Below are 19,025 nucleotides of genomic sequence, written 5' to 3'. Positions count from 1 at the left end.
GAGCTTCCTGTTCTGAATTCCTAATAGCTGTAGGAACTGAGGATAACATTATTACTTCATTAATCCACCCTGCTGTGATGCAGGGCATGAAACAAGGCTTTAGTCATGTCTTAGCATCCCCATCTAGCCCCAAAGATCGTAAAAAGATGTAGAGGAAGGTCAGAGCACGTCTAATTTGAATGGTAATTTTGTATCTTCACCTTTTTATGATGGTGTTTGCAACATCTAATCCAAAGGACCAAAGGTCTGGTTTCCTTAATGGGTTCTGTGCAATGCAATTCAATCAGAGCTTGCAGGATATAAGAACAGCAGCTGCCGCCAGTAGTATATACAAAACCAAGCAAGGTCTGTGAAGCTGGAGATGGTCAGATTTTCCTGAGCTAAGCCAAGAATTAAAAGTACTGCTCAATAAAACTGAAAAGTGGGAGATTTAGGACAGACAAATGGAAATACCTCTTCACACAGCACATAGTTAAACTATGGAATTCACAATGTCACTTTGTGGTGACTGCCCTCAAATTGGGCAGCTTTGAAAGTGGATTAGATACATTCATGGAAGATGAACCTATCAGTAGTTACAAGTCATGATGGCTACCTCCAGAATCAAGAGAGTTATCACAGCAAGGACTATAGTACTTGTATCTTGCTTGTGGGCTTTCCAAAAGTTGGCGACTGGGGGAACAGAATGCTGCACTAGACAGGTCTTTGGTCTGTTAAGAAGTTATGTGAACTTAAGTTCACATAAGTAGCAGGGCTGCAATGACTGAATGAGCACATGGATTTCTGTGGTCAACAATGGAAGGAATAGGCGTCATCTCATTGTATTCTATATATTTTATTATGTACAAGCAACACAGCTATGCTAACTAGGCCTCTAGAAAGATTCATGCCTTACTACACTTTTGTTTAGATGGGGAATTTAGCTGAAAGGGTTTGACAATAAGGAGCCAACTGGGGCACAAAGCTATTGCCCACAATGTTCATTCTGTTGTACCCTTAGTTTATTTGATTTTAATGCTAAGAGGTTGCCTTCATTCAATGGCACAGTTGCCCCATGTGCTCATTCCTCACCCACCATTATAATTCTCAAGGAACTTGCGGCAGGTAGACCACCTCACACTTAGCATGTACAAAGAGAACCAGAGGAAAATGTTTATTTTGGATTAATTACTCCTGGATTAAAAAACAACAGTGTGCTTTAATGAATGCCTTCTTGGATGAATGAGTTCTGGACAGCGGAGAACCAACTCTACTGGGAAACTACTAGACAATGTCTTTCCTATAACATTTTTGGACACAATTATCTTCTTTTCCCCACTTTCCTTTCCTTTCCTTTTTTTTGCCACAAACCAACCCCACTATACCAGAAACAAATCTCTCCAAAAACTCTTCAGTAACAGCATATCTAGCCATACTTCTTTCCTTCCCCTCACCCCCAACAAGAACAAACGTACTCCATTTCAATTTCTTCTTGTAAATCATCCCTTTCAAATGCTGCACACCAGCATACACCACTAAAAGGTTTCTCTGCTTTCTGCAACAATGGACCTTGAAAGGCCTTGAGATCAAAACCCTGCCCCTGCAGAAGAATCCCAAATATTTTAAAATGTACAATTCCTACTGCTCCTGCTTTTCATGAAACAGAACAGAACAGTAAAGCCTTTGTTAATGACAGGGCTCTTTCCTGGGGAATGCAAAACACCATGGTTAGAATGGGGACTCTCAGGAGGAAAGAAATGTGCACTTCAGTCGCAAACATCTTAAAAGACTTCTGAATAATAGGAAAGAAACAGCCTTTCCTTTTTCCTTTGATCTGACCTTACAAGCGAATGGAAAACAACATTTATCTTCTGGTCCTCAGTATTGTAAAGGAATATGCAATGCTGCAAAGCCTGGCCTGCCCCATCTATTTTTTTGCTCAGCCTTGAATAGATGAAGCACCTCAGGATCAACGTCTAAACCAAGGATGAGGAATCTTTTTCAGCCCTTTCCCTTGGGCAACCTTTGAGGGGCCACATGGCAGTGGGAGATGAGGCCAGAGGCAAAAGTGGGCAGGACAACAAATGTAAAATTTGCACTTTGTACAGTTCTACACACACACTCACACAGCCCTTTCTCTCCTTTCTCCAGGCAGCCAGGAGTCACTAGGTAAAAATTATCAAGGAGGGAGCAAAGAAGGGCCAGTGAGGGTTGTGGTCTGGGGAAAAGGTGAAACATGAGGAGAATCCCAAAGGCCAGGGGGGAAAGAGGCCTGGAAGCCACATTTGGTCTCTTGGTCTAAGGAGTTCCCTCACCCCTGCTCTAAAGGGAGCTGTTAGGAATGGACACATACGACAGCATCTTCCCACTTGATGGAAACTTCTGGCATTTTAACACCCCATGGCCAGACCCCTTCATGAGAAGGAGCCAAGAAGCATCTGGTTATGTTTCATTATTGATTACCTGCTATTATTAAGAGCCAAACAGATGCTGGGCCTTTCACAACGCTAAATTCCATGTGGCTGTCATGAAGGAGCAGCTGCCGATAGCTGAGAGAAAACCACATTATTTGTTTTTAAAATGCTTGTTTCCAATTCGGAAGTTTTCAAAGTTGTGAAGCAGGCTACAAGGTTACTGAAATCAATTATCCAGTCAAAATTGATAAGCATTGCCCACAGTGGACAAACAAGAAAGGATACACAGTTAATGTGTATCGTTCCCTGGGCATACACATCTTGTTGTTGTTTCATCAATGAGATCCCTATTAAAGTTGTTTTATAATACAATAAAATAGTGGCTAAAAAATACAAATAAAATAAGTAGAATATGGAGTCTTCTCTTAAAATGAATTTTTAGCCCTTACCTCCCAAAGAAGAGAGTAGCCCCCCCCCCCAGCTCTCACCTGATATCTTTCCTTTCTCCTCCCAACCTCTCAACCTAGGACACCAGTATTTCCCTATCTCTCACCTGGGGTCTTTCATCAACTCTCTACCACCCCCATGAGCATACAGCAGAAAATAGCCTCAATCAAACCATTTGAGGTTTCTCCCAAATCACCCTTATCTTTCAGAGTGATTAATAATCAGACCAAAAGCAGTCTCAGGAGGCCTTGAGCTTGAGATGAACAGCTTAACCCTTGTCCCTCCGACCTCTAGCTCAAAATGGCCCCTACTCCCCCCTTCCTCTTGTTGCCTCTCATGAAATGCACCACTTACACGCCTTTGTATAAAACCAGCCCTCAAACTGTGAAAGAATATTAAGAGACTAGATCAGTCATGTAAGGACTGCAAGAATGTAGAAAAGAAACAATGAATAAATTCACACTTAAGGCTCAACTTCAAATAAATCCAAATATTTGAACATATGGAAGTGAGGAACAATGTCATCCAGGCAACATTAACTTTGCCGACTGCAGTGAACCTCGAAAGAAACCCAGATATTGGGAAAGCACATTATAAAATACTGCACAAGTGAAGAAAACAGTGGTTCCTCCTAGTTGTATCCGTGTGTTTTAAAATAAATCTAAAAATACTGTGAAGCACATACGTGACAAAATGAAGCAATCTTGATCCACTTTCCTCTGCATGACTTTTCAATATGGGGTGGGGGGGTGGGGCGATGTTACTACACAGAACCCTTTGGTGACACATCCAAAAACATCTCCAAGACTCTAATGCCTTGATAATGTGTTCTGACTCACATAATCTAACTGAATGGAATAGCTTTACCAGGTGCAAACTGTTAATGGATTATTTTGGAAACTCAAAGGGATTTTTGAGTGTGTGTTTTTAAAGCATCTGTGGCTAAAAAAGCTATTCATTATTCTCCAGCATAAAAGACATTCAAGAGATACGGAGGGAGCACAGCCCTCATCATGCAGTGCCACAGAAGCCTCTTTGCTTCTATTCTGCACCCTCCACAGTTTCCAGATGTGCCATTTTCTCTGAAGTATTTCCTCCGAAGCACTCATCTCTTTTGGGTTTAAACATATACTATACATCCTGGGGGTGTATGTGTCTCAAACTGAAGAAGATGAAGAACCAAAAGCACAAAATGTAGAGTACTAACTACAGCCCCAAACTCAAAGGATGAAGGCTTCTGAAGACCTGGCACTCAAAACAAATGGCCTGGGTGCAAGCATGTCTACAGTTCCCATTTAGAAGGCATGAAATTGGTTTCACACAGCAGAACTCCACAGGAGCCAAAACATTTGTAACCTACGTGGATGCAGCCAATCAAAGTAGTGATACACCCAGCAGGCCCAGTCAACATGGTAAGACACTTACAATTGTTATGGTCCCAGCCCAGAATACTGGTATACACATATTTCAACACCTTCACAAAGACACAGAACAAATGGTCCCACATCCTCCAGTTGTTGCATCTCCTCCCAGTCATTCCTGGAGATGGTGGGGTTGAACGTGGGGTGTTTTGAGTACAAAGTATATGTTCTGCCACTAACTTACAGTCCTTCCCCTAAAGTCACACGTGGCCTGACAAGCAACTCAGCAGCTCTTCTTTCGAGCTACAAATATTATCAATTGTGCAGGCGCAAAAACGTTGGAAATCCATCCATACAATGCCCTTTTATCTAACATCACGAAAGGCCTACCATGGACTATATTCCATGAATAGATTTTGGATCTCTCATTAGTATGAACTTTCATCACCTTCTGATAACCTATTGGGCATGATGTGAACAGCTGAACAATGTAAGAGGTTAGCATGGGCATACAATGAGTTACTGCATAGTGAAACAAGGAGTTTGACAGGTGGCTGTTGCCAGCTCCTGACAAACTAGGTCAGATACCTCAGCATCAGCTTCACTGAGAACCTGTTCAAGATGATATTATTATTATTATTATTATTATTATTATTATTATTATTTTCACAAGAGTTGTCTCCATTAATAGACTAAACAAGGCCAGGGCCAAATAATACATTTTGTGTACCATAATTCTATTTTGAAATGAATCTTAAAAATACAGCTAATGGAAAGGAAGGACACACACAAACAACAATACAGTACAGAACTTCCAGTACAATAACATAAAAGCTGATTTACAGTCCTTAGTACCGTATTGGCCCGAATATAAGCAGGACCCAAATATAAGCTGCAGCTTTAAAATTGGAGGGGGAAAAGAAAAAAACCCAAATATAAGTTGCTCCCTTCCTCGCTGCTCCTGGCTGCATCCGGGGGTTGGGGTGGGGAGCCGCGCTGTGTTGCTGGCAACCTTTCCCCTTCCCGGCCTTAGGGGAGGGGATGGAGAATTACGCATGGGGTGGGCGCTACTTCGCTGTGCTCCTGGCTGCATACCGTAAGGTCATGAATATAAGCCGCACTTTAACTTTTCACGGTCAGAATTTGGGGGGAAAGTGTGGCTTATATTCAGGCCAATATGGTATATCATAAAACTGGCCACATTACTTTCTTTACAACAACATGGTGCAGAGGGTTTTCATGTTGCTGTTTTTTCTGGGATGGAAATCACACCCCAAAGCGCCTATTTGTTCCCCCAGGTGTTACACCTTTGGGGGGGGGTGACTTTTGACAGGAAAACTGCAAGAAGAGCTGAGCCCTCTCCCACCTATGCCATGGTCCCAATTCACCCCCATGGCTGATTCTTTTCTAGCCATGTTAGTTTAAAAAAATACTTTTAGCATAATGTGCAGTTTGGCCCTCAAGTTGGGAAACGAACTGTATGAAAAAGAACTCCTCAAATACCGTGCAACTAAATATATTAAGCTTTGTAACTGCAAACATGTACGAACCTTGATGTATGAACAATGGACAAAGAGAGAAATGCTTATATGCTTGGTCAAAACATGTTTGGTATTTGTTATAGATTAACTAGTATTTGCTATACATTGGTGTTTGTCATACATTAGCATACCTATTTGTCAATGCTTCATATATTAAGGCAGGCAGCCAGCAGGACAGGAGGAACACACTTTGCTTTCCAGCAGCAGCATCACTACAGCATACCAGAAGGAAGAGGGGCAAGTAAATGGGGAGGTCAGCACTGTGGACACACCAGGGGGCTCACCAGATTAGCAGCCAGTGTATTCGCACAATGCCAACCTCTCCACCACCCGTCCTTGCTGAAAAGGCACAGGAGGCCAGGTGTGTGCCATCGCTCCTCCCCTCCATTTGGTTCCACAAGAAGGTACTTATTTTTTGTGTGACTATAAAATGTTATATATTTAGTTGTGCAACATCTGAGAAGTTCATTTTACAAACATTTCATTTCCTAGCTTGTTTGCAGTTTTCTTGGGGGTTGTGGCTGGGCTACATTAATCTCTCTGTGTGTGTTTTTGAGTTTGGCCCTCAGTCACTGTCCATTTCTGGTCTCCATGAAGAGCTCTGAGGCTTGAAAAATCTCTTTGTACGATTGACTGAATATTGCCAGAGTCTTGCAAATACCAGAGAATAAAAACTAAATCAAGCAAGTTTCAAGTCCTTGTGACTGAAGAGATGAATGGACAATATATGCAGTGGCAAAACCCTACAATGCAGCCCTCATGCCTTGCTCTTCTTGTAGTGAGAGACAAAAGAGTAGCAGAGACCAAACAAAGGCTTTGCAAGGCATTTCTCCCTGTAGGTTCCTGATGGATCAGGAAACAGAATGTGTGTACCTTTCAAAGCATAATAGCCACCATTAAGTGTCATTAACATGGGTTGGGTGGGGGAAGAAGAGATATATTCAACCCTGGATGCAGCTCAAGTGCACACTCCCAGATGGTCATTAGGGGGAATTATGAACTTAATTGCTCAAGCTGCATGGCTTCAGCATAAGGCTGCCTAATGAAATAATTGGGGTTTCTTGGGAAGACAAACATGGGGACATGGCAATCCATGTGCCTTCCTTAAACCTGCAGAAACAGATGAGAATTTTCCCAGAAAACAGTGGGGTCTGTCAGAAAAAAATTAAGTGTTGGGAGGGTGGAGAGAATGGAGCAAATGGAGCAAAGTGAAGTAGGGTCACTCTTCTTGTGTGAATTTAAAATGGGAGAGCACACTACAGATGTTGGCTCTAACCCACTTGTCCTCAATTGCCTGTTCTAATTAACAAGTCAAATGGAAGAACTTTGTTCTGCCTTTGGAAGGAAGCAAAATTTGGGTGTGTGGAAGAAAATCCTTAATAATATTGTCACTTGGGATGGGGCGGGGGGAGGAGAGAAACATCTAAAAGTTTTACAAAGTTTTGTTTTGTTTTCTTGAAGACAAGATGGCTTCATAGCAAGTGGGGACAGACAGGAAAGCAGAATTTTCTGGCAGATTGGCAAAGGTCTCTGACTCTAAACTGTTTAACAATGGAAGCAATAAAGTTGTTCCCCACCACTGCCTAAACTGCACTGCTGAAATGAAGAAAGCCAACCAGGAGTGGACTTGTGTGTGACAGGATTATGAGCTCCTTTCTGTACTGAAAAGAAAATTTTAGACTTCAAATGTGTGTGAAGACAGACACCCTGTGCTTTAATTCAAACTGTATGGAATTTGCCCCTGGCTCTTATAGGTAGATCTTGGGGTTGTAGTAAAAACAAAGTAGACTTGGCAGGCCTGAAGAAGGCCCACTTCTGCTCAGGAGAAAGATCCTTCTGTTTCTTCAAAGTTTCCTTCCCACTGCATCTAAGCTACTCAGAAAGGCTTTTATGCAACTGAGGGCTACAATGCATTTTAAGGACAAGGATAGGTCTATTTCATGGAGGATAGATCCAAGCAAGGACAGTTCTAACAATGGTTATTGGCCATGGCAATGCTATGGAATCTCCAAGGTCCAGAAGCAATATGCCTCTGAACTGTAGTTACTGGAGAGCAATAACCAGGGAGATGCCCTGCTTGTGAGATTCCCAGAAGAGGACTCTGACTGCTGCCTATGAAAAACAGGATGCTGGATTAGGTGGAACTTCGGTATGATCCAGCATGGCTCTTCGCATGTCCTTACAACAAAAACATAAACATTTTCCTTCCACAGATGTCCCCATAATTCCCAGAATAGTTGGAATTATGGTATAGCAGAGGCAACCAGAATGAAGGGCAAAATTCAACAAAAACTGAAACCTTCATATCTAAGCTAAAGAACCCAAGTGTGTAATACACCAAAACTTTTTTGTTGTGTTTATATCTCATCTTTCTCCTGTCATGGAAGCCAAGGCACTGTACATGTGGTTCCCAGTTGGTTACCTGGTCAGGCACTGACCAGACCTAGACCTCCCTAGTTTCAGTGACCTCATGTGCCTTCATACTCTGGGACCACATTGCTTGAGCACCAATGTTACTAGAACACGTTCTCCTTATTTCACCCTCCCTCCCCACCACACACACACACAATCTCAAGTCAAGGTTACAATGTAAACAGCATTCCAATCAATCCTCATATTTGATGATCTCAACATTTTGGGTGTAAGCAACTGCATTACACATTCATTTGGCACTCAGACAAAATAATGCAGATGGGTGGAGCCACATCAGCTGTCTTACCATTGCTTAGAATTAATTCACTGTCTCTGTTTCTAAGCACCGAAGAGCATTTTACTTCATGCCTTTTGCTATCTCAACCGCACACAGTTCTTTCAATGGCACTCACCATGGTCATGGGCAAATACAAAAAAGTTGATTCCCGTCAACATCTGGGCCAAGTCATCATAGCGACAGCAGTGTTCTCCAGCACCGTGAGCAACGAACACCAGGCCCCTAAATGGAGCATCAAAGTAGAAAGAGCAAGATTTAAAAGCTTCAGTATTGTTATTTACAAATGCTGTTTTGAAGCATTTAAAGCCCTGGGACCCAGATAATTACTGGACTGCCTTCTTCCATACCAGCCCATCCATTTACTGAGATCATAATCAGGGGCTCTCCTCCTGCCTCCTGATTTATTTATTCATATATAAAAATATTAATACTGCCTATTACAATCCATCTCAAGACAGTTTACAAATTAAAATTATACATAACATAAATGCAACTGATAACATGGCATGTAGGAACTGGAGATATAGGATGGAATGGAATTAAGCCGATCGTTCTGTTATTACATTTCAGTTTGCTGGATGGAAAGATCCCCTCATCTCCCCCAACATGCTGTTTTAGGGGCTCTCCTGACCCACTGTGAGTCAAATTCAGGGTGTTTGAGGATCACCCGGGGAAAGAGGGGAACGTCCTATTGCACAAGAAGGATTTGCGTGGGCTTCCGCTGACAGGATTCATTAGCTGAATTCTGCCCATAGCCTTTTAAGTGCAGCCCCTCATGTTTATTGGCCCTCATCCAGCCGACTACTGAACATTGGTTCAGCACTTGCCCAGCCTCACCTGCCTCCAATGACAGAGAAACAGAGCTGAATGTACACTGAGCTTAGCATGCTGATGATGCCCCACTCCAAACCCTTTGATGGTCTGCCAAAACTGCTTCATTAAAAAGCATAGAGTGGTAGATGAGAGGTAAGACAGAACCATGCTGCTTCTTTCTGAAACCAACCCCACAGGTAGGAACAGAATCACTATGTTACCATGCCCATGTTAGCCACAGAACCAGTCCAGGATGACACCGTAGACAAAAATTGCTAAGAGAACAAGCAAAATTCCATGGTTCACAGTATCAAAAACCGCTGAGAGGGCAAGGAGAATCAACAGGGTTATGTTCCCCCATCTTTCTCCCAAAGGAGTTAACCCACTGGTGCAAACACAGCAGCTTTAGTGCCACACTCGGGCCTGAATCCAGATCGAAGTGGATTTAAGAAATCTGTTACATCCCAAAGTATTCAAAAACACCACCCTCTTGGGTATCTTGACCCCACAGGGGATATTAGTGTATTGGAAATGGTTGTTAAAATTTCCCTGAGTGGTGACACAACTGCTTCATGACTCATGAGAGCTTACTGATCACAAACTTAATTTTCTCTTTTCATTGGTTGCTGCAGTACAGTAGCCCTCCATCCATTCGAAACATCTGGGGAAATGTAAACACTATAAAGCAGGCCTGCACAGTTTGTTACCCACCAAACTGAATGCAGACCACTAGCCACATTTGGTGGCTCCTGAGTTTTTTGTTAGGCATGCCCAAGACTTTAAAAACAACAACAGGCAGTTGCTAAGCACCTCTCAGGCCACTGCTGGGCTGTGTTCATCATGACTGCTCAGGCCTACAGAACAGCCAAAGAAACACACCCATCGTTTGGACACTGCAAGACCCCAATAACCACAGTGCTTCTTTTGCAGTTATTTTCATCTCCAGATGCTACAATTCTGTTAGCAAGAAACTCTGAAATTGACACGTTCCAAGAAGAAACCAGCATAGGCAGCATGAAAGGCTTCTCTTGCACATCCTTTAAAAAAAACCCCCCCAAAAAAACCCCTCATATAAATAACAGAGCCAAAATAGCTCTCTGCACAGCTGAAAACTGGCTCTGCATGAATGACCTGCAATTTCTACAAACTGGATTAAAACAACAAACGTGGCCAGGAGTCAGCAAATCCTAAAGACTGCAGTTTTAAGCATGCTGGCTTGGAAACAAATTCCACTGAATCCAATGGAGTAAATGGATTTATGACTGATATGCCAACAACATGCCTAAGTTTGAGCAAGTGAGTAGGACGGCATTCTGCTGAACCAAGCAACGTGACTAACATCGCACAGGTGTTTTATATAACACACCATGGCTGTAGTATTAGCAGCAAGATGACGCGGTTGTCAGAATTTCAAATAAGCAATACAATTAAGTGGTGCTTGGCTTAGTGTGAGAAAGGATCCCCACAATGGTATAATTGTGAGTTTTCTATCTCTCCCCATCACCACCACTAATAACACTCTATCTTGAGGACTTACTGTAACACTAAAAAGGGAAAGGAGGGAGAGTCACCTTGTGGTGCAATTTTCAGATTGCCAAATCACTGGGGGTGGATAGGGAGCTGGCTGGGCTTGTTCTTGGCACTCTTGCAACAGATCTGGCAAAATCAACAGGTATTTTTTACCCACAGCACTAAGAGAGATGGTTGGCAGTTCAACCCACTGCTATAGGCCAAAGAGAAGGGAGCAATAAAAAAATTGGCTGTCTTAAAGCCTTGCCAAGTGCACTTATACTTGGCTTGTAACTTGCCAGTTCCCTATGGGAATCAACAATTTCACATAGGGAACCAGGCAGAAAAGTTCCTAAACTGAAAGAGAGGAAGTTTTAAAAATTCTATCAGGCTATCCAAAATATTAACACGGATCCTTAAGTTAGGTGGTGAACCTACACAAACCTAAGTGAATTACATAAGAACAGCCTTGCTGGATCAGGGCTAAGGCCCACCTAGTCCAACATCCTGTTCTCACAGTGGCCAAGCAGGTTCCTATAGACTAGAGAGTCTGAAAAAAGGATGTGAGTGCAATGGGACTCTACGCACCTGCATCCCCAGCAACTGGCATTCGGGGACATGCTGCTTTTGACCATGGAGGTAGAACATAGTGATTATGGCTTGCAGTCATTGACAGCTCTATCCTCCATGAATTTGTCTAATCCTCATTTAAAACCTTGGTGACCACCACTACCCTTCGTGGAAGCAAATTCCATAGTTTAACTATCCACTGCGTGAAGAAGTAATTTAATTTGTTTGTCCTGAATACTCCAACATTCAAGGATAGAAAAGCTTTTCTCAATGCCTTTTTACCACACCACATGTGCTTTTATACACCTTTATCATGTCCCCTTCTTAGTTGCCTTTTCTCTAAACTAAAACAAAAAAAAAACCCAAATGCTGAAATACTTCCTCACAGGAGAGTTGCTGCCTCTCTCTTGATCAATTTGATTGCGCTTTTCTGAGCCTTTTCTTATTCTACAATATCCTTTCTGAGCTGAGGCAATCGGAACTACGCACAGCATTCTAAATGCAGTCACACCAGAGATTTCCATAACTGTGTTATGATATTGGCAGGTTTACTGGCAGTCCATTTCCTAATGATCCCTAGCATGGCATTCACCTTTTTCCATCGCTGTCGCCCACAGGATTCTGTCGGAAGAACTGGATTGTGTAGAAACTATTATTCTTATTCTTATTAATTGAATTTATATACCACTCTATTTATCAGGGATAATTCAAATATTCTCCAGAAGAAATAATAAGGATGCTTAATTCACCTTAATAACTCCTCCTAAGACAAGAGTATGCATGTTGAAGCATTCCAATGGGAAGCGAAATTGCCACCATTTGCACTTTCATCTGAAGTCAGGAATGGAAACAACACAAGCAAATACAAAGCAGGATTTGCTATCGTTTTTTTAGTCCATAAACGTTACGGAAATACCTCTGAGAAGCTTAAAAGTAGGACATGAAGGCAACAGTCCCTTTCCTCGCCACTCACCAAGTGTTTGCCCTCAGCAATTTATAATGCCTCTGTTTCTGGAGGTTTCATTTAAATTTCATAGCTGATGGCAACTATCCTCCAGCCATAGCATAGACTGATATGCATGTATTATTATAATAATGATTGTTTTCCTTTTGATCCCTTTCTAACAATATATGTGCACAATCCATGCCTAGAACAGGGATATTAATGAACTAGTCTGTTGGTGGGAAGGGGGCCGTGCTAGGCCAGAGCGCTTATCATTTAAGCTTATGAATATGTTAGGGTGTGTGAGGAAAATTACAGAACCTCTTTTACTTGAAAGGTTTCAGCGCAATAACTAGACCAGTTTTAAAATAGCACTGCTGACACACGCAGAGTGAACACTTGAAATTTAAATCCCTACAGAAAGATGATGTTGGGGTGTGTGTGTGGAAATCAGCTAATAGAAACTGGGGATTGACTCTGAAGCAAACTCGCATTGTAACTTGTGAGAGTGTGGGTTCTCTGCAGAAGCCAATCTGGACCCAATTCTTTAAGGCAAGATTGTGAGCTCAGAGATTCTCACTTCCTATTGGCTCCCAAGCCAATAAATGTGTATTTTGATCACATTGTCCCACCGAGTCATGCGAGCACCTTCTACATCAGCAAGGATGGAGGGATGACATTGTTGTGGGAAGAATCTACACGTTATTGGCTATTCCTTACATTGTGTGGGAACCAGCCACAGTGGAACAGTTCTGCAGTAGCAACCAGATTGCTATGTCAACATCTGAATAGGAGCTCAGGCTCAAATTACAAGCTTTCCTAAACAAAAGCCACAAACCAAAATTTCCCAATAATGATTTGTTAAAGAAAATGGGCGATACGACATCTTTCTATTTAGCATTCCCAATTGCCCAGATCACAGAGCTGCTCAGCTCCAAATAGCTGGACTATGCATTTCAAACTCTGCTCACTGTGAAAGGCACCATACAGTCAATAAAGCACTATCTGTCTACCTGGAGTGAGAGTGCAGAAGGACAAAGGGATAAACATCTGAGATTCTGAAAAACTGGTAAAGGGAGGTAGGGCAGGCTTCAAAATTACTTGCAGCTGGAAAAAGTGGAATGCTTCCAATTGAGATGTGACATATTCAGGCAGCCATCCTGTACCCAGCTACAGCTTAAGCTAAATCTTATTGAATTAAGAGGTTCAACTGTGCATAGCAAAGTGCAAGATTCATAATATCTCGAGTATGGGACTACCCAAGATCAATTTTTTTTTCTACCTCTGCATTCGTATTTCTCCAAGTCTGGAGTTTTCCAGAGCTAACTTAAAGCAGTATGAACAGCTTAGTAAATATGAACTAGTGGTATCTGGGGCCATAAAACAGCTTTAGCACTACATAAACCAGCAATGTATGTGGCCATAAATACTGAATGTTTCCCACAGTGGTACAGCCGAATCACAATCTTGAAATCCTATGTGACATGAATCAAATTTCAAGTATTGATTTCTTTCCAAAGAGAAAGGCAGTTGTGCCTTTTAAAACTGCATAGAGAATAAGCACGCTAATGTATGAAAAACCTGTATTTCAGCACTGACTGCCCAGCTACATTCTGCGACTCTGCTGAGAAAGGGGGTATGACATGAGGAAATACTTTAGTGTCACAGAGAAGCATAAGCCCGGGGTCTTAAAAACACGTTCCTTTCATTCAGCCTTCCATATTTAACAGACGTACATATACAGGGTGAGTCCTTTAAAAGATGCCCCGTGGATACAGAGTACACATGTTCCACAGGGCCTCTTTTAAAAGACTCACCCTGTATATGTGCATATTCTGACACGTGAAAAGTAACATTAAAAAATTAACTCTGAAATACAACATACAACAATTCTGCTAAGTCAACTGTTAGAAGAACATGTGCTTTAAGGGCTGAGTCATGGTTTCACGTTGTTTTAAAGGGTGCAACAGATTTGGCAGTTAATCTTGCTTATGCTAGATGCTATGTTAGTCCACAGCTGATTTACAGTTAACTCGTCTGATCAACAATCCTTAAAACCTGACAAATAAATTGGGCTATCCACAGCAGAATAATATTTTTAAAGATACCTAAATTATGTAAAACACTTAAAAATTTATGTAAACCACTTAGAGGCTTTGATGATTGAACAGTATGGAAATCCTGTTAAATAAATATATACAGTGGTGCCTTGGTTTAAGAACAACTTCGTTTATGAACAACTTGGATTAAGAATGCTGCCAACCTGGAAGTAGGTGTTTTGGTTTGTGAACTTTGCCTTAGAAGCAGAACGTTCCCCTTCCTATTGAGTGTGTTCCATTTGTAAACTGAGTCCCCCACTGCTATGGGAAAGCACGCCTTGGGTTAAGAATGCTTTGGTTTGAGAACGGACTTCCAGAGAGGATTAAGTTCGTAAACCAAGGTAGCACGGTATATACATACATATATACATACATACATACATACCAAAAGTAGATTTGTTAAGATCTTTGTCAGAACAATAAATTTGTCAAATTCAGTAGGACTTTATTTTTACATAACTGTATTTAGGTTCAAACTGCTAGTGGTATCATAGTGTATGCATGTATAATTATTTACTTGAAATTCTCTCAGATCTTCAGCACAGATTACTTTTAAAGGGTTAACAATGGCTGCATGCATATCAGGCAGAAATGGAGAGAGTTAAGTGTCCAAAAGAAAATGGATTTCCTGAGCTGGATGTCTCACGGTCCCTTCTGACCTACTGCGAAGGGAGGCCCATGGCATAACGGCGCAAGAGAAGACCATGTCTGAGGCAACAATTCAGTCATGGTATCCCCTCCACCTTGAGATAAGGCAGAAATAATTGTTGCTGATTTTTGGCACTGCCAAAAAACACACCCTTTTGCCCAGGTTTTTGGGCACAGCAGGGGGAACTGAGTAAACACTCCACTGCCTACTAGCGATGGTGAGCTGCAATTTTATAATTGTTTTGTTATTTTACAGTGTGTTAAGATGTAATACGCCCTTGGTTCAATGGAACTGATGAAGGGAGGAATGCAAATTGAACAAACAAACAGATGAATACTGTATTATCTTAAACTGGTTCTTGACATGGAGCACTGCACTGAGGTTACACAAACAATTCTGTAACCTTTTACCCTATGTTCATTATTCTAGGAGGGGAAACTAAGAGCACTAAGAGTTTCCAATAGATGGGCAGAACTAAGCTAGACCAAGCAGCCAGTGAGATGGGAGAAGTCCCCAAATATGTGATCAAAAATCAGGGAACATTGGAATTCATTTCTGCACCCAAACTGAAAACAGAAAAGGAAATCAATCCTCATTTGTAGCATAGCTGGCAACTGCTGAACCAAAACATACATGCACACCTACAACAATGCCAAAATAACGACTCTCACATAAGCCTCAAGCTGTTATTCATTTATAGGAGAGCTGTGCTTTATGGGTGTTCTCTTTCATCGAAGGCAGAAAAATTATAGCACATTTAAAAAGGCACTGCGCAGAAGCCTCAACATCCTATGAACTCATCTAATTTTAACCCTGCCTGTGCTGTATCCTACAGCTTCTTTACAATGAGGATGCAGTGGTGAAAATGACAGTAATTATGGAAGTAATAGTAATGATTATACTACCACAGTTATATGCATATATATCCCAGTAATTTAAAATGGGAAATATGTGGAAGGATGCGCACACAGCGTTGTTAAAATTTCAGGGGGGAAACACGCTTAGTTGTGAATTTTCTGCACATGTACATCTTACTGACATAAATTAAAAGTACATGTTCGCAGCCTAACCCTACATGACACGGGGTTGGACTATATGACCCTCGTGGTTCCTTCCAACTCCACAATTCTATGATTCTATGGCAGGTACTGTGAATGGGGAACGTCCCAGATGTTGTTGGACTCCAATTCTCACAAGCCAGTCGGCAGAGTGGCCAGAGATGATGGGACTGTAGTCCAACGTCATCTGTAGAGCACCAGGTTCCCTGCTCCTGCTATGTGGACTGTAGCCGTTATGCCATGTCTATCATACAGCAGCAAACCTTTGCCCCTCCAGATGTTGCTGAACTACAGTCCCCATCATCCCTGGTGAGTGGCCATGCTTGCTGGGGCTGATGGGAGTTGTAGTTCTGCAACATGTGGAGGGCCAAGGGGTCCCCACACCCATCATACAGTGTAGATGTGGAAAACTACCTTATACCTAGTCAGAGCATCGGTCTAAATAGTTCAGTTCTGTGAGCTGCTCCAAGCAGTCTAGTTTGGAGGTGCAAGGGACTGATCCCAGGAAACTTCGCATGCAAAGCCTGAGCTCCACCACTGAGCTGCCGCCCTTCCCAAAACTTTCCTACTGCATGGTCTTTGTCTATGAATGTACAGCTCTCCATCTGCAAACATGGTATAATTTCTGCTTGTTTTTACTAGTCCCACCAAGGCTAAAGAACGATGTGATGCCACAGGGATTGGCTTACAGCCAGGATGCACTAGATGCGTCCTCAGTCTGACCCAAGACTGTTGTTCTTAGGCTTTCCAGGGTCTCCCTTAAACACGAGGAAGGACAACAGAGAAGGATGTGTGTGCAGGAAATGGCAGAAGCTGAAGTGGGAGAAGGAAGGCCTGTAAATAAGGTACAGCAAAATGTTGGGAGGGGGATTTTACTTGTACCTGTTGAGCATTCTGCAGCCACCACATGCTCTGGAAGAAGCTTTCTGTGATACTTCTGTCTCTGCCTGCAGCATACTGTGGATTGAACACGCTGATCTGAGAAGGGGTGGTTCTGCTTGGTACAGGGTGTTGAACTAGATCATATTTTTGTCTCTCTTGTTTCTAATATTGTTTTATTTACTCTCCAATAGCTTTGAGAATTCTATCCAGGTTAATAATAGCAGCAAAAATCAAGACTCTTAGGCATAGCTGTCAACTTTTCCCTTTTATTGCGAGGAATCCTATTCGGAATAAGGGAATTTACTTGCAGCTGCCTCGGCCCAGTATTCTTAAAGGAGTGTCTCCACCCCCATTGTCCAGCCCGGACACTAAGGTCCAGCGCCGAGGGCCTTCTGGTGGTTCCCTCACCACGAGAAGTGAGGTTACAGGGAACCAGGCAGAGGGCCTTCTCGGTAGTGACACCCTCCCTGTGGAACGCCCTCCCTTCAGATGTCAAGGAAATAAATAACTATCTGAATTTTAGAAGACATCTGAAGGCAGCCCTATTTAGGGAAGTTTTTAAGAATTGATGTTTTTATTATGTTCTGATATATGCTGTGAGCCGCCCAGAGTGCAATGGCACTGTGTCGGGGTTTGGGTGCTGGAGCTCCTCGTGCACGGCCTTGGACTGGTTATGCACGAGGTACCAGTTGCGGGGAAAGCGGCCAGCGTTCCGCGTGCTTTTGAGCACGGTCGCCGGCCAAGCCTCACAGTCTGAAGGATGATGAGTAAGCCAATTGAAGACTCTGATGGTGTGTGAGTTCCTAATTGCCTTCTTTAATGAAAAGTTGCCTCGTGAAATAAAATATATACCCTGACTCTGAATAGACGGACCAAATTAAAGAAATTAAAAATTTTACTTTACTCCCCCCTTTAACCCCAAAGGAAGACAGACACCGGTTGTATCTTTAGTGGCTTCGGCAGAACCCGCGTAGGCTCGTCCCCTAAGCTAAGTTCTCCTAAGCTTAAAGACCCTGCGCGCCCAATCTTCCGCGAGGCTAACTAAATAAACTAAAACCGAAATATCTTCCGCGGGCCTAACCCTAGGCTAACCTAAAAGAACCTATCTGAAACTAAAACCGAATAATCTTCCGCGATCTAACTCTAACTAAAGAAAAACCCATCCAACCCGTCCAGCCCGCTCCTAATCCCTTAAACTAAACTTGACTTCAACTAAAACCCAACTAAAGCGAAACGGAAAGAATGCACGAACGAACGTGCCTAAGCGGGGTGCCTCTGCCTTTTATTAGGGAACAAACGTGACATCATCATTAATGCCTCAACCAATAACATTACTGTTGCTGCCCTCCAAAAAGGCGGGAAGCAAGTTTAACGCTCATTAACAACTTTGAACATAACCGGAACTATAAAATAAAGGCGGATTAATCTCATAAGTGAACCACACTATTCATTCATGCTTTCACTTTCGCTTTTGCGCGCAATTATACCAAAAGTAGACCTCGAAAAACTCACAAAATAACCAAATAAATATGAATCCATGGCGGATCCGTGAAACGTATTCCGACATATCATCTTTCTTTTTTTGTTTTAAATTAAATTATTTTGATTTAGTTATATAAAAAAGAAGGTTAGAGATATCATAAGCATTTATCTGACACAAACATTACCATTTGTTTTGATATAAGCCTTGACATGAAAAGGCAAACGTCGACAATGCCGACAGTGTCCACGCCAAAGTCTACATCAAGACTGTGATATAAACACCAGCAATACCATCAACATCCATCCCTTCATAGGAGGAAATACTTGTACAATAATGTAGCAACAAAGTCATGAAAATAACAAACCACTAGCCGAACATAAAAAGTGATCGATCCGATACACTGTAAACCTTTTAGGCATATATAAATACTTCAATATGTAATGTAACACAACAAATCGCCTCATAAGCATATATATTTTCGCGTGCAGCGTAAAACAACAAATTACTCCCCAAACACAAGAGAGGACCTGATACAGGTCCAAAATTAAAAATAACGGATAACGACTG

At 42.1% G+C, this 19,025-nt stretch overlaps 1 protein-coding gene across 9 annotated transcripts in view; it reads right to left on the bottom strand.

Moving 5' to 3' along the window:
* The window catches only part of MGLL (monoglyceride lipase), an 86,378-nt gene that overhangs the window by 46,402 nt on the left and 20,951 nt on the right, over nucleotides 1-19,025 (bottom strand). For 6 of the 9 annotated variants that reach the window (XM_033141046.1, XM_033141047.1, XM_033141045.1 and 3 more), the window contains exon 3: nucleotides 8,568-8,674. The exons of the other annotated variants lie outside the window; for them this stretch is intronic. In XM_033141046.1, coding sequence (XP_032996937.1) covers nucleotides 8,568-8,674 — 107 coding nt within the window. The remainder of the gene's footprint in view (nucleotides 1-8,567; nucleotides 8,675-19,025) is intronic. 9 annotated transcript variants of the gene reach the window in all.

The sequence above is a fragment of the Lacerta agilis genome, chromosome 2, assembly GCF_009819535.1.
Source record: "Lacerta agilis isolate rLacAgi1 chromosome 2, rLacAgi1.pri, whole genome shotgun sequence".
In the NCBI taxonomy this organism is placed as follows: Eukaryota; Metazoa; Chordata; class Lepidosauria; order Squamata; family Lacertidae; genus Lacerta; species Lacerta agilis.
Note: the sequence above shows the minus strand (reverse complement) of the source record. Positions and strands in the feature narration are given on the sequence as shown.